General features: G+C 44.8%; 1 protein-coding gene across 2 annotated transcripts; it reads left to right on the top strand.

Annotated features, from left to right (window-relative positions):
- The first annotated feature begins 5,090 nt into the window (after positions 1–5,090).
- LOC310854059 (L-threonine 3-dehydrogenase, mitochondrial-like) lies at positions 5,091–23,832 on the top strand. 2 transcript variants are annotated; one of them, XM_083758542.1, is made up of 10 exons: positions 5,091–5,225; positions 8,073–8,304; positions 10,166–10,208; positions 10,642–10,712; positions 12,645–12,794; positions 13,364–13,536; positions 18,349–18,439; positions 21,300–21,392; positions 22,256–22,432; positions 23,681–23,832. In XM_083758542.1, exons 2-10 carry the CDS (start codon positions 8,085–8,087, stop codon positions 23,818–23,820), a joined length of 1,158 nt encoding a protein of 385 aa, XP_083614668.1. In that variant the 5' UTR covers positions 5,091–5,225; positions 8,073–8,084; the 3' UTR covers positions 23,821–23,832. The 2 variants fall into 2 exon arrangements, with proteins under 2 accessions (XP_083614668.1, XP_083614667.1); XM_083758541.1 differs by having other exon boundaries at positions 5,162–5,237.
- Positions 23,833–24,098: the final 266 nt, after the last annotated feature.

Here is a 24,098-nt window from a genome sequence, read left to right on the forward strand (position 1 = left end):
AACCCACGCTGGACTTAACCCACTCCTCATTAATGGTAAGACAGTAGAACAGGTTGCCAGTTTCACATATCTTGTACTCACCCTTGACAATAGACGTGGGTTTGATCAACATATTATATCCAGTCACGTTTCCAGCAAAGACTTCATGTAATCTGGAAGTTAAGATCATTATCTGTTGCTCCTCATCTTCTATTATTACTGTACAAAAGCATTATTCAACCTGTTCTGTTGTACGCATGTTTTTACAACATAGTACCCATGCCTAACAGAAACAAACTTTTCAGTATTACCCGTATTGCTTCCAAGATTATCGGACTTCCCACACCAACACTTTCTGATATGAACAATAATGCCATCACACGGCTAGCACTATCAATATCACGTGACACTGATCATCCCCTGTATCGCTTATTCAACCTCATGCCATCAGGACAAAGATACAGAACCTTACCCTGGAAAAAGGTCCGTTTCAGTAGGAGTTTTGTCCCCTCAGCCATCACGGCATTAAACAAACCGCCCCGCCGATATAGGATGGTTCTGTACACAGTGGGGAACTCATGTTTTTGTTTGTCTTGGTGTTATGTTTTTCTGTACTATGTGTTGTTTTTGTTGTTGGTATTGAACAAACCTGTGAAGATGAATATCCTTTGGGACAATAAAGATTATTGTTATTATTATGGGCTACATGGAAGAAATGTGTGGGGCGAGTTGGTAAAGGGGCGAGAGGTCTGGTATTCCCTGCCACCATGCCCACTGTGCAGTGGGCATGGTGCCCCGCGTGGCTCTGCCAGCCTAATCGCCCACAACACGTGTCTCTAAAGGGATCCCCGCAGGACGGACAGCCAGAGGGGAGAGAGAGAGAGAGAGAGAGAGAGAGAGCGCTGCCTGCTTTCTGGGAATGGGATATCAATGCAGGCGGTCGGGCGGGGGGAGAGGGAGAGGGAGAGATCATGTGTGTGTGCGTGTGTGTGTGTGTGTGTGTGTGTGTGCAGGGAAAAGTGATTAAAATGGGTTCAAAGGCATGGGCATGCAAACTATAAGGAGCTGTGCATGCAAGACTGAGGGAGCTAGGGGGGGGGGTAGTTTAGAGGCATGTGGAGGACACAAGAGAAGGAGGCAGGAAAGGAAGGAAGGAAGGAAGGAAGGAAGGAAGGAAGGAAGGAAGGAAGGAAGGAAGGAAGGAAGGAAGGAAGGAAGGAAGAAAGGAAGGAGGGATTGATGTGTCAAGGCTAGGAAACACAAGATGTGAGGGAGGACGTGACGCGCGCGAGAGAGAGAGAGAGAGAGAGAGAGAGAGAGAGAGAGAGAGACAGAGACAGAGACAGAGAGACTGAGAGACAGATACAGAGATAGTGAGAGAGAGAGAGAGAGAGAGAGAGAGACAGAGAGAGAGAGAGAGAGAGAGAGAGAGAGAGAGAGAGACAGAGAGAGAGACAGAGGCATTGATTATACACATTGGAAGGAAGGAATAAAATATGAGAGAAAGGACGAGAGTGACGGAAACATGGGGATTTATCCTTTACATACAGTCCAATGTTTGCCATTATACACATGCTGTATACATACATACACCGTACATTCTGTACTCTTTCTGTCTTTCAATCTCAGAAACACGTTGTTTAACAAGCACGTGTTTCCTCCTGCATGGCACATGTACTTTCTCCTTGCACTCTACTGTATCTCCTTTCTCTCTCTCTCTCTCTCTCTCTCTCTCTCTCTCTCTCTCTGTCCACTGGAGATTACCCTCTCTGTTGTCATGACAACCCTGGCTGTGTGGATGAAGGACTGTTGAGTGTGAGCGGTTTCTGGATAGCAGAGCAGAGAAAGAGAAACATTAGTGTGTGTGTGTGTGTGTGTGTGTGTGTGTGTGTGTGTGTGTGTGTGTGTGTGTGTGTGTGTGTGTGTGTGTGTGTGTGTGTGTGTGTGTGTGTGTGTGTGCGTGTGTGTGTGTGTGCATGTGTGCGTGCATGCGTTTGTGCGTGTGGGGGGGGTTATGGGGTCACCAGGTTCAGCTCACCTCAGTGCAGGGGGAGCAGAGTGAGAGACAAGAGGCAACGTCGTACTGTAGGACATATGTGACGAACTGTGACATCCAGTTGGTAGTTAATTAGTATTAATATTAACTAGACCTGTACGTGCTCGTCGCAACTTGGGAACCTAATGATATACATTGTCATAGCACCCGTTCTAACTGTCAGTCGGTGTCCCACATGGAGATCTGTGTAATGTGTATGTGCCTGTGTGTGTGTGTGTGTGTGTGTGTGTGTGTGTGTGTGTGAGACTGCAAACTGAAAAGTGTACTTGGCAATCAATTCGGCCCACTGGCAGAGCCTGATTGGTTGAGCCTCAATTGGCTGAGGCTGAGGCAGAGGCCACCCTGGGCAAGACCTAAGCTGAAAAGACTATCAGCGGAAGTTGCGGGATTTTAGCGGAAGTGAAATCGTTGATGCTTTACAAATCAGTTTACATTCTCCGCGAATGAAACAAGTGTTGTGATTGGTCTGGAAAATATCGTATCCGGGGGAAATACATTTGACGGCTGTTCCGGAGGATACAACCGCCGATAGCTTCTCTGCCTTAGGTTGTGACCAGGCTTTTCTTTTCGCAGATAAGTAAGCCTGGGACCGAGGCTAGGCAGAGGCTGGAAATTGCCCACTGGCAGAGCCTGTCCCAGGTGAAAGGAGTTGACCTCATTAGGCCCACTGGCAGAGCCTGTCCCAGGTGAAAGGAGTTGACCTCATTAGGCCCACTGGCAGAGCCTGTCCCAGGTGAAAGGAGTTGGCCTCATTAGGCCCACTGGCAGAGCCTGTCCCAGGTGAAAGGAGTTGGCCTCATTAGGCCCACTGGCAGAGCCTGACCTGGTGGTTCTGTACTCTGGAGGAACCGTGGGTCCGACCGACTCGATACCTGGCACTGCAGGTGCCAGGTATCAACCATTTGATGACATTTAGCCGCTCAGACCCAAAACTGAAGAATTTTGTAGTTGGATAAGATTTTGTCCACAATTCTATGCTGTATTGATGTTGGTACCATTAGGAGAGAACAGGCCAAACGATCAAAATAATTCTACATTCTCTAATTATGTAGACTTCTTGTAAAGTAATGCAGATGCACTCTTGAGAGTGTAAAATTAGTTAAAGATATATAATAACAAAAAGCTCTTGAATATAATAAGTGTCCATTTGGTTATTAACTCTCCATTTCGCTGGGGACCACCTGGAACCCCCTCAAGGACCACTGGTTGAAACCACTGCACTGCTATAGAGTGTTTGTTCTGTAACAGGGGTCTATTTTCGAATACCAAACTACTCGCCCCTTTACCAACTCGCCCCTGCAGGCGTACAGCAGGCGGAACTGCGTTTGGAGGTTTGTGTTTGTGTTGTCAAAGTCCTGGGTGTTAATTCAACAATACATTTTGCCCCTGAGAGTGGAGTAGAAGTAAAAGTGTTGAAAATTGTAAAAGAAAAATCCTCAAAAGTGTACTTATAAGTACAGTGCTTGAGTAAATATATTTAGTTTACACCATTGATCCACGGCCCTCATAATGTCTTTCTTCCCCCCTGCATGTCTAGTTTTAAAAAGGACATCATTGTCTCTTATATACATGGACATTTCAATCCTTTTTATTTTCAAACCCCCTGTACCAGGAATGCTTTCAACTTGCATATTTCAGTCAGTCACTATGTAGTTAGACCAGTATAGTTTTCAATTTGTGGCCCTTGGTATCTTTAATTCCTTCAGTGGTTCAAGAGAAAATCAATTTAGTGTTTATTTTATTTGTGTGAATGCCAGCCAGGATGGTGGGATTATGGGATTATGACACTCATAACAGGACTATACAAATACAAATTGTAATGAGGGAGTGTCCAGATGTCAGTCGTTTTTGGTCTAGAGTTTCAGAAGTACTATCTGAGGTAATGGGAACTAGAATTCCCCTCTTGCCTAATATTTTCCTGTTGAATGATGATTCAGCGATTGGGTTGACATTGACAATGCCACGTAGAAGACTCCTGCTCTTAGGGCTGACAGCTGCAAAAGAACTGCTCGTCCTAAAATGGAAACCTCCCCATAAACTTGAGGTCTCACAATGGATCCTCTCATTAATGGAAAATACACTTAGCACTTATCCACAGCACTAGAAAAACTTAAATCATGCCAACATCTCTGATGAATGTTATTCTACTTTTTAATTTGATTTTTCCAATGGTAAAGTATACCTGTCTCGCTTTATTTATTTATTATTATTATTATTATTATTATTATTATTAGCCTATACTTACTTTAACCCATTCTGACCTGAGATCAGATTCTAAAAATGTCTTCTACATCCTGACAGTTTTCTGAAAAAGCTATGAAAAAACGATTTTTCAAAAATAGCAGACCTACAAGCTCGTAGCGTGCCACTCGGTGGCGCGCTATGAGCTTGTAGATCATAACAAAAGTTACCATAACAAAAGTTTTGGGTCTGCAAGGCTAAATCCTCATCAAATAGGATGATGGTCTTCTTTGACTCAAATGCAGAATAAATAATGGGCGCTGATTTATTGATTGATTGATTGAAATATTTATTAACAGTTTGCAGAATTTTAACAGGACATTTCAAGCACAACTCAACTGTGAGTGGACGACCCCCACTTGTTTACAAGAGGGTCCACATTGTTCAATTCATCAAAAATAGTACAAAAGAAATGTACAAAGATAGTAATATACACTTCTATATACCCCCCCCCCCCCCCCCCCCCCCACACACACACACACACACACACACACACACTGAATTTAATAAAACGTTTGATGAGGAGAACCTCTGTGTCTCAAAGGGAGGGCTACAAACCATATAGATAACAATCAATGATATGTCTATGCTACAAACAAGGAGTGTTTCTGCGTCTGTAGGGCGTGGCCAGAGCCAGCCATTACATACATACTCTATGGAGTCTGGGGCGTGGCCAACCCCACCGAGCCTCTGGGCTGTCGGCCAATCACAGCGTGTACTAGAGCCATACGCGCACGAGGGAGGGACACGCCCCTACGGGGACACGCGGTGACGCGTCACGCGAGTCACTCACTTCAAACAAACTCTGTGACGCTGCAGGTCTGCCGCGTCGCCGCTCGCCTCGCCGCTCTGCTCTGCCTTCCATTCTGTCTGGATGAGACGAGTCTCCAAGAAACACAGAGGAGGGAATCATAAAAGTCTGCATTTTAAAGCTGTCCACCAGTAAAAGGTAAATAGTAAAGTGAGTGGACGAACCCGGCATGTCGTTTTATTTTTTTATTTGTGTGTGTGTGTGTAATGCAAGCGTGCCAATAGATAGATATGTAGGCTATGCTGCCATGCTAGCTGAATTTAAACCTAGTAGCTCCCATGACAACTGGCTCAGTTCCAGTTTTCCAGTTCCTGTGATACTGATATATTAGCCCTAGCTAGCCTAGTGTGTGTGTGTGTGTGTGTGTGTGTGTGTGTGTGTGTGTGTGTGTGTGTGTGTGTGTGTGTGTGTGTGTGTGTGTGTGTGTGTGTGTGTGTGTGTGTGTGTGTGTGTGTGTGTGTGTGTGTGTGTGTGTGTGTGTGTGTGTGTGTGTGTGTGTGTGTGTGTGTGTGTGTGTGTGTGTGTGTGTGTTTCTCTTATCTTATCAGCATCTGCTCTTAGCAGCTTCTTCTTTCTGTCGTTATCACACTGTCACACACACACACACACACACACACACACACACACACACACACACACACACACACACACACACACGTGAGCTTTATTTATTGACCAACGTGCAGTGGTTTTTGTAAACGTTTAGTTAGCTATAATGCTAAAGAAGTGCAGTATGTATGTATGGCACACCATGCAATTTATGTTGGCTAACGGTTAGCCATGTTAATCTTAGCCCTGAGGCTGAAACATATGACTGTCATACGAGCGTCATGTGAACCATGGCTATGTTGATCTCATCATAATGTATTGCCAAGTTCCAGGGGACCCAAAAGGACCCTTATGGGTCTGCAACTGAGTGTACAAATGGAACCAAATGGACACGTACACTCTCAGAGTTAAATTAACATAGATTTTACAATATCATTTGGGGGTCCCAGAGATAGAAATGTCATTAAATGGGGGTCCATAGACTAATGCATGTCAAACTGTGGGGGTCCTTGAAATGAAACGAGTTGAGAATCACTGCCAGAGCCATAGAAATCTTCTCTTATGGGGGTGGGGGGACGACGACATATCTTTTCAAATGGGGGTCCGTGGCGTGGGCTAATTGGTGTCAATCTGGGGGTCCTTGACATGAAATAGTTTGGGAAGCACTGACGTTAATCTCATCATATTTATGTACTATTGCCAAGGTGGTCTACTATAGAGCACCGAAGTCTGACGTCACTTTCAGTAGAGGGCGTCAGTCCCCAGGTTCATGTATTTGTTTAGTTGCATTGAAATTCACATTGAGGCGATTTTAGATCACCTCATATAACAACTGTGTTTGAAAAATAAACATGTCACCCCGGCCGCTTCACTCATATGGATATGAAGAATTAACTGACTGAGAGAAAATGCTAATGTTACTGCTGCTGAATTAGTTAGATTTTCGCTAGAAGCAGACTGTATCATATATGAGTGACTGACTGTTGCAAACGATACAGAGACACCTCCCTGACAATAACGCCAATAAGACAGCTTGTTTATTTTTGGACCACAACGCTTATAGTAGACGATATTAAGATCACCCCATGTTATTCTCCATAGAGAAATTACTTCCGCGAACCAGGGGAATCGAAGGGATGAGCGAGTTACGTCAGGACTTCGGTGCTCTATACTCTACTCTGGGCTGGGCCGGCAATAAAGCCCTTCTATATTTAGACTTAGAGGCGGTCAGCAGCCTCTCTCTCTGCGGCTTGTTCAAAGTAATTAAGATCAGGTGGCTGTGGCAGGTGACATCACTGCACTGGACATGATGGGTTTTACTGCCCAGGCACTCTGTGTGTGTGTGTGTGTGTGTGTGTGTGTGTGTGTGTGTGTGTGTGTGTGTGAAACAGGCGAAAGTTAAGCCATGATCATGTCTATAGTTCTGCCAAAGTGTGCACAGACAATAGTTAGTTATAATACTATATATATATATAATACTATACTATATACAATACTATATAATAATACTATAGCTGCTTCAAGGACAAGCTGAACCGTAACAACACAGGCTGAGGCTGTGACAAAGACAATAGGCCTAGTGGAGACGTCGTCCACAATCTGACCTGAGATCAGATTCTAAAAATGTCTTCTACATCCTGACAGTTTTCATTCTGACCTGAGATCAGATTCTAAAAATGTCTTCTACATCCTGACAGTTTTCTGAAAAAGCTATGTTTCTATAAGTTGTTCTTAAAATTTTCTAAAATAGCAGACCTACAAGCTCGTATAGCGCGCCACTCGGTGTGGTGGCGTGCTATATGAGCTTGTAGATCTGCTCTTTTTCAATAGCTAAAGCATAACATAACGCTAACACCAATTGGGGTTCCCGGCTTCCCGCCCCAAAATGGGATAATATCCTTCCTGGCCTCATCGGCCAAAGTGACTTTGAGAGTTGAGATCGGGTACACTAAAAAGTGATGTGAGATTAGAACATAAAATGATAGCGTTATCACCCACTTGAGGTGGATAAGGGTGTTATTGGCGGAGTAGTGCCGAGTGCTCGACACATAATAATCGGTAATAAACACGCACGCACACACGCTCAGCTCAGCTCAGCTCAGCTCCCCATTTGTCCTTGTATTGCACAATGATGTTGAATGTCACACAAAGATGAACACAAAGATTGAGTTGCCTTATATTTTGCTGCCTATACGAGACGTCTTGCATAAACGGTGCTCTTTAACCCATTTTGGGGCGGGAACCCCTTTTGGTGTTAGCATTATGCTATGCTTTAGCTATTGAAAAATAGCAGCTACGAGCTTGTAGGTCTGCTATTTTTGAAAAATCGAAGAACGACTTGACACAGAAACATAGCTTTTTCAGAAAACTGTCAGGATGTAGAAGAACATTTTTAGAATCTGATCTCTGATCTGTATCATTTTTTCTTTTGAACAGGGAGTGTTCAGGATGTCGGCGGCGGCAGTGGCAGTGTTGCTCCGCGGTGCAGCGAGGCGTGCCGGGGGGCGTGGTGGGGACGGCGGCGTGTACGGCGCCCTGAGGTCCGGTAGCGTAGTCGACGCCTCCGGGTGTCGCGCCTCCTCTGCCGACGTTGAGAGGAGGAGTTACGCCTCTTCGTGCACGGAGACGGATCATCATCATCATCATCACCCCAAAGTCCTCATCACTGGTGGGACATTTCAGTGCGTTCTGTTTGCGGTGTGTCGACATCGGGGCTGTGTGTGCGTCGCTCTCCGCTTTGCCTATATAATTATAGTTAATTCACCTATAGTTCTTCTTCGTTTTCTGTGTAATCTGGGGTGTGTCTGTCTGTCTGTTATGTAAACTCTATTGCACCCATAGACTGTAAAAAAATATGGACAAAGCGTTCTCCGGGTCTTAGATATGGACGTAAAATGAAGCCTGTCAGTCCTTGAACTGTAAGTCGCCATCTTTGTAGATCCGTTTGGGCCCAGCTGGCCATTGGCTGGCTCCGTTTGGGCCCAGCTGGCCATTGGCTGGCTCCGTTTGGGCCCAGCTGGCCATTGGCTGGCTCAGACAACGAGGCGGGACTTCCCCCCCTTCTTCTTTGTTGGTTTTTATTTTGACTGAACGGGGGGTAGCTCCCGTTCATAGACTGTAACGGTAGCCACGCCCCTCAGAACATAAACGACTTTGTGGTCATTATTTTAATAAATGGGACCATAGTTTTCCAAAAAGAATATTATGACATGAGAAATGAGACTTTAAACTAGTGACTGGAAGCAGAAAGTATTCATGACCATGTTTATTAAGGTAATACAGTCTAGGTGAAGTTGGGCACAAATACATGGTACTCTATGGAGCTATGGGGTTTTTTGGGCCCAATGACAGCGCCACAACTTTCAGGAGTTCCCGATTTCCTTAGTGGCTTCACGAAATATCTGTCTGGCTGCCCCCCTGATTGCACCTTATTGTGGCACCGTGTTGTGAGAAAAATGTTCCTGTTAAGTCACTACATTGAGAAATTTCCTCAAAATACAATTTAGTATCTAAAAAAAAACAAATTAAGCAATTTCTCAAAATAATGAATAACTTGATTGAGGCCCGGGATCATTATTTAAAGAGAAATGGTTCTAGTTCTCTTATTATCTAATTATTTTGAGATACATTGACTAATAGTCAATTAGGGGAAAAAAATATTTTTTAGGCTTTCGTGAGGTTACATTTTACTGTCATACATTGAGCACTGTCGGCATTGATATGTCATGACTGAGGCCAACAGATGTTATCACTGCATTAAATACACATTATCAACCGTTATCAAGACGTTGGAATATTTGCCATATCGGCCACACAGACGTTGTTTTCAGCGATAGCGCTCGTTCGGCTGTGTCACTTGGAGCGCGGGCAGGACGGTGCAGACATGTCGGGGGCATGGAAAAGTAGGGGGGGGGGCTAATATTTACTATTCGGTACGCAACTCGAACACCAGCTCAGTGGCCTTGTGGTTAGAGTGTCCGCCCTGAGACTGGGAGGTCGGGGTTCGATCCCCGGCCAGGTCATACCAAAGACTAAAAATGGGACCCAGTGCCTCGCTGCTAGACACTCAGCATCAAGGGTTGGATTGGGGGTATAAGTCCCTGCGATATACTAGCGTCATGTCCAGGGGGTGTACTTGTACATCAAGCTGCCTCACGCTACAGAAACAGGAGATAGGCTCCTGCCCTATGGGCCTCATGGCTCGGCAAGGCTACTTACTACTTACTTACGCAACTCGAACGGCACCCAGTCGGCTCTGGTGGCCGTCGCAACGCTCGGCTCAAGGGCACCAGAGGCGCGCCTCTGTCACGGTCACGGTCACAAAAAGCAAGCGTTCCCTAAACGCGTCGATATTTTCACTTCCGCGTTTCCCAGTATGTCTGATTATCACATTAATAGTGGGCTCTATTCCAAGCTTCTGACGGACATATTCTTGATTATAGGCTGATAACATTGGAAGTGGGGCGCGCGCCGCCCTCATAGTGGTTTCCATGATGGCCTATATGCTTTTTTGTCTTTCTCCGTTCCAGGGGGACTCGGTCAGCTGGGGGTGGGGCTCGCAAAGTTGCTGAGGTACAGTAAGCACCTCCATAACCACCTTCACCAAATGTCCATGTACGAAGTGTGTGTGTTGAGTGTGCTGGACCCATTTCGACCTGAGGAAGATTCTACAAATGTCTTCTAAATTATGACAGTTTTCTGAAAAACCTATGTTTCTATGTCAGTCGTTCTCAAACATTTTCATGTCAAGGACCCCCAAGATTATATGTATTTGGCCACCGACCCCCATCTGAAAATATGTTGTTCCAGGGACACCCCGTTCGCTCTGAAAGAATATATATTCAAAGATTTGTGCCACATTTTCACGATTTTTCAAAAATAGCAGACCTACAAGCTCGATTGTCTATTTGTGTGCTGTCTAGATTTGAAGTAACAAAACTTGGGAAAGTTTCGGAGTGGGGTAGATCCATTCTCATAAAGTGTTGTGCTCATGTTTCATCCCCAGGAGACGGTTTGGAAAAAACAATGTGATTCTGTCTGACATCCGGAAGCCCTCAAATGATGTGTTTCACAGCGGTAAGTGCGTGGTAGGGGTATCACCATTACACAAAATGATACACGATAATGGGCTCACGATAGCTATATGTTACTGTGTTATCTATCTATCTATCTATCTATCTATCTATCTATCTATCTTTTTATTTTTTAGTCTGTTTATCAAATTTTCAGCATTGTAACTTCAACTACACGGTGGAATCCATGTTAATCATTGTAAATTGTATTAGCTCAATGGACAGGTGAAGCGCTTCTCCTTTTTAAACTGTAACCCGCATGTTTTCTACGGATGGATAGACACCGGGAATAATACATGGTGATCAATACTGCATTTTAAACCTAAATCCCACTAACATCTGATCATTTTAGATGTTCGCCTCATTAGTATATCCTTGTTATTTCCAACACAGCAGAATACCAGAGAAGGTCGCTTTTAAAATCCTTAATATTGACGCTCTCTTAGATTATATATATACCGGTATATACACACTATAGAGCGTTGCAGTCCCTCCCCCTTTCAGAACAACGAGTGGCCAAGGAAATGAAAACCCAATGCATTTTCCCATAGGCAGTTTTTATTTAATTTATTTAAAGACCTTTTAAGCGTCGTACGAAGCCAACTCTTGTCGTGACAAATCATGACAACACACACAATATTTTGGACCAAACAAAATAATTACAAAGAAGAAAAACAACAAAAAAAGTGTTGTAACCTGCCGTTTTTTTCTACTTTCTAATTCTTTGTTTGGCCCGAAAAATTGTGTGTGTTGTCATGATTTGTCACGACAAGAGCTGGCTTCGTACGACGCTTAAAAGGTCTTTAAATAAATTAAATAAAAACTGCCTATGGGAAAATGCATTGGGTTTTCATTTCCTGGGCCACTCGTTGTTCTGAAAGGGGGAGGGACTGCGACGCTCTATCGCCGGCTATGTAAGATATAGATTATACTATTACTAATTAAGAGAAGTAGGCAAACTAGCTAGAGCTAACGTGTTAGGTTTCTGGTTTAACCCATTTAGACCTGAGGACGATTCTACAAATGCCTTCCTGACAGTTTTCTGAATAACCCATCATGTCTCTTGTCAGTCGTTCTCAAACATTTTCATGTCAAGGACCCCCAAAAATATATGTAACTGGCCGCCGACCCCCATCTGAAAATATGTTGTTCCAGGACCCCACCCCCCCCCCTCCCCCAGAAGCAAAGATATGAGTTCAAAATGATTGTGGTGAAAGAATATATATTCCAAGAATTGCACACCTTTTCATGGCTTTTCAAAAATAGCAGATCTACATGCTCGTATGAGCTTGTAGTTTGCGTATAATAATAATAATAATAATAACTAAAAACTAGACTAAAATGGACTAGTGGACAAGAGATCCAGTATAAGTCACGCTGCGACGCGTTGTGAGATCGGCTATTTTCAGCAAGTGTAAAAACAGTCATTAAACGATGGCATTAAGGCCCACCAAAATACATTTTAGTCGACTAAATCAACTGTAGATTTAGTCGACTAAAATCTTATGATATTTTAGTTGACTAAAACTAGACTAACAACACTGTAACCTCGCTATGCAAATGTGTGTGTTTTCACACGTGTCTGTCCGTCTCCCCCATAGAGTATTAAAAGGATAGAGACTGATCTGGCGCGAAGCTCCCCCCCCCCCCCCCCCCGCTATTCATGTCAGTGGAAGTTGCCCAGTGGCGTTTTGAAGCACCCGGAAGTGACCGTCTACTTCCGCCTTTTTTCGCCGATTCAGCATTTGGGCACCCACATTTTGGTGCCCAAATGCGGAAGTGCAACCGAGCGCTCAATGTTAAAGCCCAACTGCTGCACGGGGGGTTTCCTCGTCATGAATCCACGGGTCCGCCTGCAGTCCTTCCTCTTACCACTAGGGGCCCAGCGCTTCAACGTTGTGGCGCCTCACTGGCCCCCTTGGTCTCTCCCCTGCAGGTCCATTCATCTACTCTGACATCCTGGACTACAAGAACCTGAGGGAGATCGTGGTGAACAACAACATCAGCTGGCTGGTCCACTACTCGGCCATCCTGTCCGCTGTGGGAGAGAGCAACGTGTCGCTGGCCAAGGAGGTCAACATCACAGGTACACACAACGCACGCACACGCACGCACGCGCACACACACACACACACACACACACACGCACACCCAGATTCGGCACAAACAAGGGACTAAATTATTTTCGCTCCTATGCCACCAAAATGTGGAACGCCCTACCAACAGTCATCAAAATATGTGAATCCCTTGACTCCTTCAAAACCGCTCTCAAAGGGCATATAAGGGCTATACGGACGGCTGGATTCGAAACTGGCCCCCGTAAAATCTGAATCCCCCCCCCCCCCCCTCTTTTTTCCCCTCACTGTATATGTTTCTTTTCCCTTTTTGCTTCCTTTATGATGAATTCCTGTTCTGTTCTTTAACTATATAGAAGTGTCTATTTGTACATCTCTAAATGTTTTGATGAATTGAACATGGCGGACCCTCTTGCAAACAAGTGTAATGCTTAATTGGGTCGTCCACTCACAAGTTAACAGTCTTTGTATTGAGTTTGTGCTTGAAATGTACTGTAATTCTGCAAACTGTTAATACATATTTCAATCAATCAATCAATCAATCAAAAAACACACGGTGACGACCTCGTTCTCTCCGCAGGCCTCCACAACATATTGGACATATCCACCGAGCACGGCCTGCGCGTGTTTGTGCCCAGCACCATCGGGGCCTTCGGGCCCTCGTCGCCCAAGGACCCCGCTCCGGAGCTGTGCGTGCAGAGGCCTCGCACCATCTACGGCGTCTCCAAAGTCCACGCCGAGCTGATGGGTGAGGTGAGATGCACGCATGCACACACACACACACACGCACGCGCACGTGCGCAGCCTACATAGACAAACACAAGAACATGAAATACGTTGCTGCAAGGGCTGGCCCGAAAGGCAAACTTCTTTGTAGAAAAGTTCTCGACAGGGTCATTGTTGTTGTTTTTATATTTCGGTCTTTGAAGTTTGAACTTGTGAACTAGAAACTTTAAAAACACAAAAGCCGGGGTAGTTATTCTTTTTTTTAATCAAGCCCAAGCATGTTTGAAAGGGAAACGATCGATAGTGTGACGTTAAGTTATTAATTCTACCTTCTGAACTCCTTTGGACAGAAATCGTATATCCTGTACATTACACTTAAAGGTATATTCAGTGATTTCACTTAATTCAAATATCACTTATTTTTTTGTTTTGTTTTGATAATCCTCCCTACTATAGAGTGTGCTGGCCATATAAGGAGTTCCTCCCTGTCCCCAGTTAACCCCTGGGGGTCAAAAAACCTTAGGTTTCGTTTTTGACTCTCTATCCTGATTGGACGAAAGGCTGGGTCCCACAGCCAAAAACGAAACCTAAGGTTTTTTGAGTGAAATCACTGAATATACCTTTAACTCGTTCTGTACGGGAACCCCTTTTGGTGTTTTTTAAGCTTTGTGTTATACTTTAGCTATAGAGGGTAATGGGTATGCATGTGACATCATCGTACCTGGAAGTTATCCGGGAACGCCCACTGAGTGGCAAAAAACTACTTTCTGGCCTTGACAGCCCATTCATCCAATCAGAAAAGTCCTGTCTGATTGCATTAAACAATGTTAAACTCACCAACATTGCAGCTGTACGAAAAGCTTGAATGATCCTCTTTCTATCTGCAAGTTTTTGTTTCATAAAAATCCACCATAGAAACGTTATGAGCTACTTTCTGTCAAGAAATGTCCTGCATTTGATTATTTTAAGTGTCAGAGTTTGGAAGTGCTTGTTTTCAATAACACAACATTTTGATCTACAAGCTCATAGCGCGGCACCGAGTGCCGCACTACGAGCTTGTAGGTCTGCTATTTTTGAAGAATCTTGAAAACGTGTTGCAAATCTTCTGAATATATATATATATATATATATATATATATATATATATATATATATATATATATATATATATTTTTCTTTCAGAGGGAACGTTTTCAATCTTTGCTTCTGGGGGGTCCCTGAATACAAACCAAATACAGATCATTTTCGGGGACCTTGACATGAAATAGAACCACTGACGTATAGAAACATGGGTTTTTCAGAAAACTGTCTGACTGATTTAGAAGGCATTTGTTATGTCGAATCGTCCTCAGGTCTACATAACGAATGCATTACACTTAACCTCCCGTTTTCCACTTGCCGCTCCGTGATCAGATCACTTCCGTATCATCACTAAAGCAGAGTGAGTCGCCAGTCTGTTTCCATCCATCCATCTTCAACCGCTTGTCCGTAGTCGGGTCGCGGGGGCAACAGCTCCACCAGAGAGCTCCAGACTTCCCTCCTGGGGGGGACTCTGAGACGTTCCAAGGCCAGTGAGTCGATGTGTTTCCGCCAACTGCGCCTTGGTCTGCCCCCGGGGGTCTCCTCCCAGTGGGACGTGCATCATGATGTATGCAGTAGGCCAGGGGTTCCCAAACCTAGTTATGCCAAGGACACCCACATTGACACTAATATGCCAGGGACCCCCCATAAGAAAATATCTTTACAGCTCTAGTAGAGATTCTCAACCTGTTTAATTTCAAGGACCCCCAGTTTGACATGCATTACGGTACGGACGGACCTCCATTTAATGGCATTTAATGGCACCCCAAGTTAAATCGTAAAATCAATGTTAATTTAGCCCTCTCCCACCCATACTGCTCAGTGACACTGCATACTATATAATAAGATGATAGAAAGCTCATGGAAAAAATCTGGGAAAAAATGACGTACAGTCAACCATATCAATGGTATCCTGTCTATTAATTGTTTCTACTCAGGTAATGGACAAGGGGCAGCCAAACCTTATCAAACTGGCTCTCCCTGTTTCTCAGGAAATACCTTATTCTCTCAAGATGAAGCGTACTAGTCATTTCATTTAACCAGTGCTTAAATGCAGGAGCCTCCTCCTTCTTCCAGTGTGTCAAAATTAGTTTTTTCGCTGTAATCAGACCATATGAGAAGAGTTGTTTCTGTGCTCTCGTCAAGCGGAAAGGCCTTTCTGTGTGGAGTTTGTATGTTCTCCCCGTGTCCCCTAGGGTAGGTATACCCTCACAAAAAACATGCAGTAATCCTGGTCTCTAAACTACCTCCCCCTGGCCAGCCGGGGCACCTGATGGAGGGGAAAGGAACTGTTTGGAATAACGTGTTCCTTCCACACGCTACGTCCGGCCGGCCCTGTCGGGTGAAAAGAAGCAGCGTGGACTCCTCATGCATAGAAGGAAGCATGAGGTCAGTCCGCTGCCCTCCCCAGGTTGGCAGAGGAAGTATAGTGCCCAGGAATTGGATTACATTAGATAATTGACACTGGGTGGAAAAAAAATGGGTTGCAAAATCGTGGGATAAAAAAAATGAACAAAAACTAACAAAATACGAATGTCTGAACCTTGGAATTGAGATCTGAGTGCCAATATAACGAATGAACATTCATGCATATTTCAAAGCTAGCGTGCAGTGTGATCCTTTCTTTGGCACAGCATGGCTTTGTCTTGTTCCATCCCATTCCCACTATGCAATTGGACTGTAAAAGAACAACTCGCTCGTTATCCGAAGCATATTGAACGCTGGACACTTTCCAAAAAGCTGCACATCATGGAAATGTTCCCTGATTTATTCATGAGTCGACACGCATCTGTTCAGTGTTCCTGCGGCGAGCCACATGCATGTTGACACCAGTGTTGTTTTCGTCGACTAAAACTAAGACGAAAAATGTTCGTCGACTACCTTTTTTCACTGACTAAAACAAAATAAAAACGAATCTATGATGACTAAAACTAAGACTAAATATACTGACAATTTCGTCAACAAATAAAAACTAGACTAAAATGTTAGTAAGGGACTAGTGGACAAGAGATCCAGTTTTATGCTGGGTTGCATGCTGAAAATAGCAGATATACAATCTCACAACGCGTCGCAGCGCGACGCGTTGTGAGATTGTATATCTGCTATTTTCAGCATGCAACCAAAGTGTAAAATATGTCATTACAACGACATCAAGGCCTGTCAAAACACATTTTAGTCGACTAAATCAACTGTAGATTTAGTCGACTAAAATCGTATGACATTTAGTCGACTAAAACTAGACTAAACACTAGAACATTCCAGGTGACTAAAATGTGACTAAAACCAATTGAAAACTATTCAAGAGACTATGACTAAAACTAAAATAGAAATTTGCTGACAAAAACAACACTCCTATACTGTACAGTGTTGATTTACTGTTTTATTACTGTATACGTGTTGTCACGCCACCAGCACCACTCCTATTGTAGCGTCAAAGTCCTAAACTTTGGGCTACTGGTTGCCCGACGCCGAGGGTCTAGTCATGACGTGTGATAAAAAAGACTGGTGTGATGTCCAAGCGTTGACTTAACCCATTCTGACCTGAGATCAGATTTTAAAAATGTCTGTTTGAAAATGACAGTTTTCTGAAAAAGCTATGTTTCTATGTCAGTTGTTCTTCGATTACAAAAGAAAATAGCAGACCTACAAGCTCGTAGCGCGCCACCGAGTGGCGCGCTATGAGCTTGTAGATCTGCTATTTTTAAATGGCTAAAGCATAACGTAATGCTAACACCAAAAGGGGTTCCCGCCTAAAATGGAGTTTAAGTATCGAAATTGATATTTATTCACTGTATTAAATAAAGCAAAAAAAGGATGTAAAAACCATATAAATCAACAGCCTGTGTCTGCCTTCACATCAGGACAACAACAGAGCATTCAATCAGGTCTCATTAAGTAACCTGGCCAACCTTGGCCTTGACCAAGCCCTTGGAATGACGTCATCAAAAAACATAGAAATAAAATGAACAGAAAATAAATGGCTCTTACACCTATACTTTACAGTGTTGATTTCGTCGACTAAAACTAAGACTTCGTCGACTGCCTTTTTTCACGGACGAAAACTACATGGAAACAAAATGAAAACTAAGCTATGATGACTAAAGCTATTCATGTTAAGACATTTTATCTACATTTATTGTGGTATTAACGCTTGGGGGGGTGTGGTCAATACCGATGTCAATATTGCTGTTATGGTCGATTATCGATTTTCGAGATGTTGAATAATCTGTATCAAAACTAGTTCAAACAAGTTCAAACTGTAGACACAGAATTTGAGAAAGCAATGCTTCTTTATTCCAAAACTCTTATTGAATCTGCAGCCTTCATCATCATAATAAAAGGCTTTTTAGTTATTATAAAATAAAATATCGGCTGAAACAGATTATGGTTATTTCGGTTCGATACCGCATTTTTAAGGCCAACATTGGCCTATACTGATAAGATGAGCGATTCAGGCCTATACTGATAAGATGAGTGATTCATTGTTCATCCCTATAGGGGGAACCTACTATGTTCCCTGCTCTTTTGTGTTTAACCCATTTTGGTGTTAGCATTATGTTATGCTATAGCTATTGAAAAATAGCAGACCTACAAGCTCTCGGTGGCACGCTATGAGCTTGTAGGTCTGCTATTTTTGAAAAATCGAAGAACGACTGACATAGAAACATAGCTTTTTCAGAAAACTGTCGGGTTGTAGAAGACATTTTTAGAATCTCATCTCGGGTCAAAATGGTTTAAGTCCTGTTGTCTCTCTCCCAGTACTACCACCACAGGTATGGGCTGGACTTCCGCTGTCTCAGGTACCCCGGCATCATTTCTGCAGACTCCCAGCCCGGTGGAGGCACCACTGGTAAGCACTTAACTGGTTAATTTCCTCTCCATATGCACATCCCAGTTTTTGAGTGGTGCAACCCAGGGGGGCTGAAGGGTGGGAGGGAAATCACGGCCGAGCACAGCGATAATAATGACTTATTTGGGATCTAGTTATAATAGTTATAGTTATAACTATAGTTATAATAACAGTATGTGACTCTTATTGTGTTGTTGTTTGGGTTAGATTTCTTTAAACCTGGTGCAGGTGAAAGTAAAACTACAATAGGTTTTTGCTGTCTCGTCATGTTGTGTCTATCTGTCAACTCACTCGCTGTGCATTCTGCATTCAGCACACTCTGATAGACATGTCAAAAAATGCTCCTCTCCACCAGCAGGGGGTGCTGGAGCACCCTCCGCACCCCCCTTCCAGTGCTGATGGTGCAACCACTCCCAAGGAACAGCAATGTCCGTGTTCACCACCTATGCCTGTGTTCACCTATGTGTGTCTGTTGGTTAATGAGCACCAGTATATGACTATGAGTACCAGTAGGGGCGCTGTTGTGCCAGAAACAGAGAGAGGGATAGTGCTGCACTGTTGCCTGCTAATGAGAGAGAGAGAGGTGTGTGGGAAGGGGGGGGGGGGGGGTTGCACCACTCAGTTCACACGGGTGTGATTTTTAAATACGGTGCTGCTGGATCCAAAAAGTGCTCGAATGAAGAAAAAAGTGGAATGTCCGCACACAATATAATTCTAATTCCCGTCCGGGCTTTCTCAAGTTCAACTGTCAAGAACTCAAAAAATAAACCGATCATTCCGGCCTTTCTGTCAGGGGAGTGGCTGTGCGTCGTTAATGATGTCCATTCATATTTGATACAGCCAGTTTCTGGAGAAAATGGAATTAATTTGGCCTGCAAAAGCCTTGAAACTACATATGAAAGCAATGTCGCTGCTAATATAATGTCACGCGCAGCTGTCAACACATTGCGTTCCTGAGATTCCTCGTTGATGTAAGCTCAGCTCATACTCGACTCGTACTAACAACGAAACATTAAATATCAATGAGAAAATTAAAATAAAACGTACTTAACATGTCAGTTTATGGTGTGCGACGGGCAGCTGCAGCCACCCCGCCTACCCGGAAATGTAGTCTCTGGGTTGTTCGACTCGTTTCTAGTGCTTATTGTGTTACTCTTTGGGTATATTTGTACATTTCCACCTTCAGTCGATGCTTCATATCCATATGAGTGAAAAGGCCGGGATGATCGGTTTATTTTTCAAACACAGTTCTTATATGAAGAGATCTAAAAATGGGGATTTCAATGCAAATAAAAAGTACACAATCCTGTGGACTGGCGCCCTTTGGTGCTCTATAAAGGCAAAAAAAGCTGCAAAAATATCTTAAAATTATAATTCAGTCACACAACTCACGAATAGATTGACCAATATGTATTGCAAGAATGAGTAACAAGTGTGCATATGATATTTGACTTGGCGTTCGGCTCTGCTGGATTTCTCCCTGCTCGGCACGATTAAGCAACATCATAAAACATAAAGAGCAGAGAGATAGATATACAATAACCCCCCCATGGGGAGCATAAATAGCAGAGCCCACCGGTGGTGCTGGGAGAAAACATCACATACAACCGGGAACCATGAGCAGAGGAAGGCAGGAAGAGCATGGAGTCTAGTGAGCTTAAGTAGCCTGCCCGATTGGTCAGCTGACTGCCGCATCGGCGAATGACGTGTGAGACTTGCACACACTTATACGCCCACATAGTAATGCAGCATGTTAACCCTTTGAGTATAGTATGCACCTTTGAGCATGGCATGAACTCCCTTGAGGTTGACTGACTGAACAGCCTCGCAAGCTTCGTATTATTAATCCTTTTTCTCTTTTACCTTTTTTCAGTTCTTTTCTATATGCCCAATGGTATATAATTTCTGCTCCGTTTTATTGTCTCCACCAGTGTGTGTGTGTGTGCGCGCGTGCGCGTCCGTCCGTCCGTTACCAGCTAATCTCTGGCACCGTTAACCCGGTCGATGCCAAATTTTGCATTCCTGGATGCCAACGATGAACCTCTGCCCCAAATAGGCCTGTTATAGAGGCCGACTTTTGAAAAACATTTTTTTTTATATTACTCCTCCAGATTCTGTCCAAAAATCCCGCAAATCGTTACACACTATCTCTATAGCCATGTGTTCAAGACGGATCTGTCCGATTTTTCATATTCCATCCTAATTGGCTAACATTGGCTTTCAAAGTTTTTTTGGGCTTGATTCTAAATTTCCGGACTATAAGCCGCACCTGAATATAAGCTGCACCAGCCAAATTTAGGAAAAATCCCATATACAAGCCGCACCGGACTATAAGCCGCACCGGACTATAAGCCTCAGCTACGTTAGCTCAGAGCCTGAGATGGCTCTGCGTTAGCTGAAAAAATCCATAGATTAGCCGCACCGTTGTATAAGCCGCAGGGTTCAAATCATGGGTAAAAAGCCGCGGCTTATAGTCCGGAAATTACGGTAGTTGCTTATTTGGGCTTGCTTCCACATTTCTTCACAACAAGGAAACCCAAATGAATACTATGTAATTGTCCACGGACATCCATCTGAACATATTTTGTGCCTTTTTTTTAATTAAAATATTTCGATTTATTCTCAATGTGTTTTTAAATAACGGATGTACAACCTCACAATGTGTCGCTGTGAGCTTGTAGATCAGCTATTTTCATTTGTGCTTGTTTTCATAGACCTGGCCACTTGTTTCTCTTGCAAAACTGGCAACACAGCAAGAGAAAGAGGAACTTATGCACACACAAACGCAAAGACTTATGGGCTGTATGAAAAATGTGGATAAAGCCCTTGCCCAGTCCAGATCTTTCCCTCATTCCGCCAGACTATGCAGTCCAGATCTTCCATGCAGCCGCGAAGACGGGTCAGTTTGAATGCAACCTGCGCAGTGACACACGTCTCCCAATGATGTACATAGGTAAGAGTACACACACACACACACACACACACACACACACACACACACAGGGGGGTGGGGGTAGGCGTCACGCGTCTGGTGGTTGGGAACCTCTGCTTTATGCTTTCCTCCCTGCAAGCTCGGTAGAAAATAAAATAAAAATCAACAATAAAAAAATGAAATAAACAATCTGCATCATCCCCATTCTCTCATGTCTCCATGTTTTCTTCATCCTCTCCGCCCACCTTCGCCCCTTTTGTTGCTCCACTGGTGCTCCTCTTCTCCCCTTCCTCTGCACCTCTTGCCCTCTTGCCCTTGCCCTCCCCTCTCCCCTCTCCCCTCACCCCTCCCCTCGCCTCTCCCCTCACCCCTCACCTCGCCCTCCCCTCACCCCTCACCTAAAACAGCAGCTAAAATCATCGGCAGCACAGAATTACCCAGTCTCCATAACATCTACACCACTCGTTGTATGGAAAAAGCCCACAACATCATGGAAGACACCAGCCACCCCGCAAATACCCTGTTCAAACCACTCCCTTCCAAAAAACGCTACCAGAGCATCAAATCTCGCACCACCCGTCTCGGTAACCGTTTATACCCCCAGGCAGTCAGGCTGCTGAACAGCTGACCTTGAACTGTATTTTTTTTTTTGTCTTTTTCTTGCACTATAGATGTTTGTTTATGTCCTGTGTATGTAAGACTGAGAGTGCTCTGAGCAAAATAAATTTCATTGTATTTATACTCTGTATCTATACACATGACAAATAAACCTGAACCTGAACCTCACCTTCCTCTCGCCCTCCCCTCTCCCCTCCCCCCTCTCCCCTCTCCCCTCTCCCCTCTCCCCTCTCCCCTCTCCCCTCTCCCCTCTCCCCTCCCTACAGATGACTGTCTGAGGGCCACCCTGGAGGTGCTGGAGGCTCCGGCGGAGGCGCTGAGAAGCCGCACGTACAACATCCACGCCATGAGCTTCACGCCACAGCAGCTCGCCCAGGAGATGCAGAAGGCGCTGCCCGACTTCAGGATCACCTACAACGCAGAGCCCGTACGACAGGCCATAGGTGGGTGGACTTTAGGGTGGCGGTCCCCAGGTTGATTCTATAGTCAGGGTGGTGGTCCCCAGGTTGATTCTATAGTCAGGGTGGTGGTCCCCAGGTTGATTCTCAGTCAGGGTGGTGGTCCCCAGGTTGATTCTCAGTCAGGGTGGTGGTCCCCAGGTTGATTCTATAGTCAGGGTGGTTGTCCCCAGGTTGATTCTATAGTCAGGGTGGTGGTCCCCAGGTTGATTCTCAGTCAGGGTGGTGGTCCCCAGGTTGATTCTATAGTCAGGGTGGTGGTCCCCAGGTTGATTCTCAGTCAGGGTGGTGGTCCCCAGGTTGATTCTCAGTCAGGGTGGTGGTCCCCAGGTTGATTCTATAGTCAGGGTGGTGGTCCCCAGGTTGATTCTATAGTCAGGGTGGTGGTCCCCAGGTTGATTCTATAGTCAGGGTGGTGGTCCCCAGGTTGATTCTCAGTCAGGGTGGTGGTCCCCAGGTTGATTCTCAGTCAGGGTGGTGGTCCCCAGGTTGATTCTATAGTCAGGGTGGTGGTCCCCAGGTTGATTCTCAGTCAGGGTGGTGGTCCCCAGGTTGATTCTATAGTCAGGGTGGTGGTCCCCAGGTTGATTCTATAGTCAGGGTGGTGGTCCCCAGGTTGATTCTATAGTCAGGGTGGTGGTCCCCAGGTTGATTCTCAGTCAGGGTGGTGGTCCCCAGGTTGATTCTATAGTCAGGGTGGTGGTCCCCAGGTTGATTCTATAGTCAGGATGGTGGTCCCCAGGTTGATTCTATAGTCATGGTCACATGTCTGTCACATCACATGTCTGTCACATCACTGGCTTGTCTGTCACATCACATGTCTGTCACATCACATGTCTGTCACATCACTGGCTTGTCTGTCACATCACATGTCTGTCACATCACATGTCTGTCACATCACTGGCTTGTTTGTCACATCACATGTCTGTCACATCACATGTCTGTCACATCACTGGCTTGTCTGTCACATCACAAGGAAAAGCAGAGACGTTTCTGTGACTGCGGAAGGGGGGGGGGGGGGCAGACGGCACAGAAAACCACCCAATGATAGAACCGCAGACATTTCGATTAATTATTAACTGTTACGTTTAATTGATTCATTTCTTAACGGCGATTAATCGATTAGCGATTAACATCCCTACTTGCTAGAGATGAAGTGAAGTGTGATTAAAAGAAAACTAATATTTTGACTTGATTTCTCTCTCTCTCTCTCTCCCTCCCTCCCTACTCTAGCGGACAGTTGGCCAATGGCATTGGAGGACAGTGCGGCGCGTCAGGATTGGGGCTGGAAGCACGAGTACGACCTCCCGGAGTTAGTGACCGCCATGCTGACCCGCCTCACCCCCGGGAAGCGGCTGGCACACGCCGCCTGAGCCCCGTCGTCGTAGCGCGCCATGAGAGTGGACTCCATCCAGGAGGGAGTTGAACTTCAGTCCCTGTATCCACATGTCACTCCTCGGGGACGGTACTCTTGAGGCCTATTCATAGTCTGGATTTTCGGTGGTGAGGTGACCACCGCTCCGGTGGTGAGGTGACCACCGCTCCGGTGGTGAGCTGACCACCGCTCCGGTGGTGAGCTGACCACCGGAGCTGAAATAACTTTGAGCGGTGGTGAGTAAAAACAGAGAGAAGGGGCTGGAGCGGTGGCGGT

The sequence above is a fragment of the Protomyctophum parallelum genome, assembly GCF_964188405.1.
Source record: "Protomyctophum parallelum genome assembly, chromosome: 23".
Classification (NCBI taxonomy): Eukaryota; Metazoa; Chordata; class Actinopteri; order Myctophiformes; family Myctophidae; genus Protomyctophum; species Protomyctophum parallelum.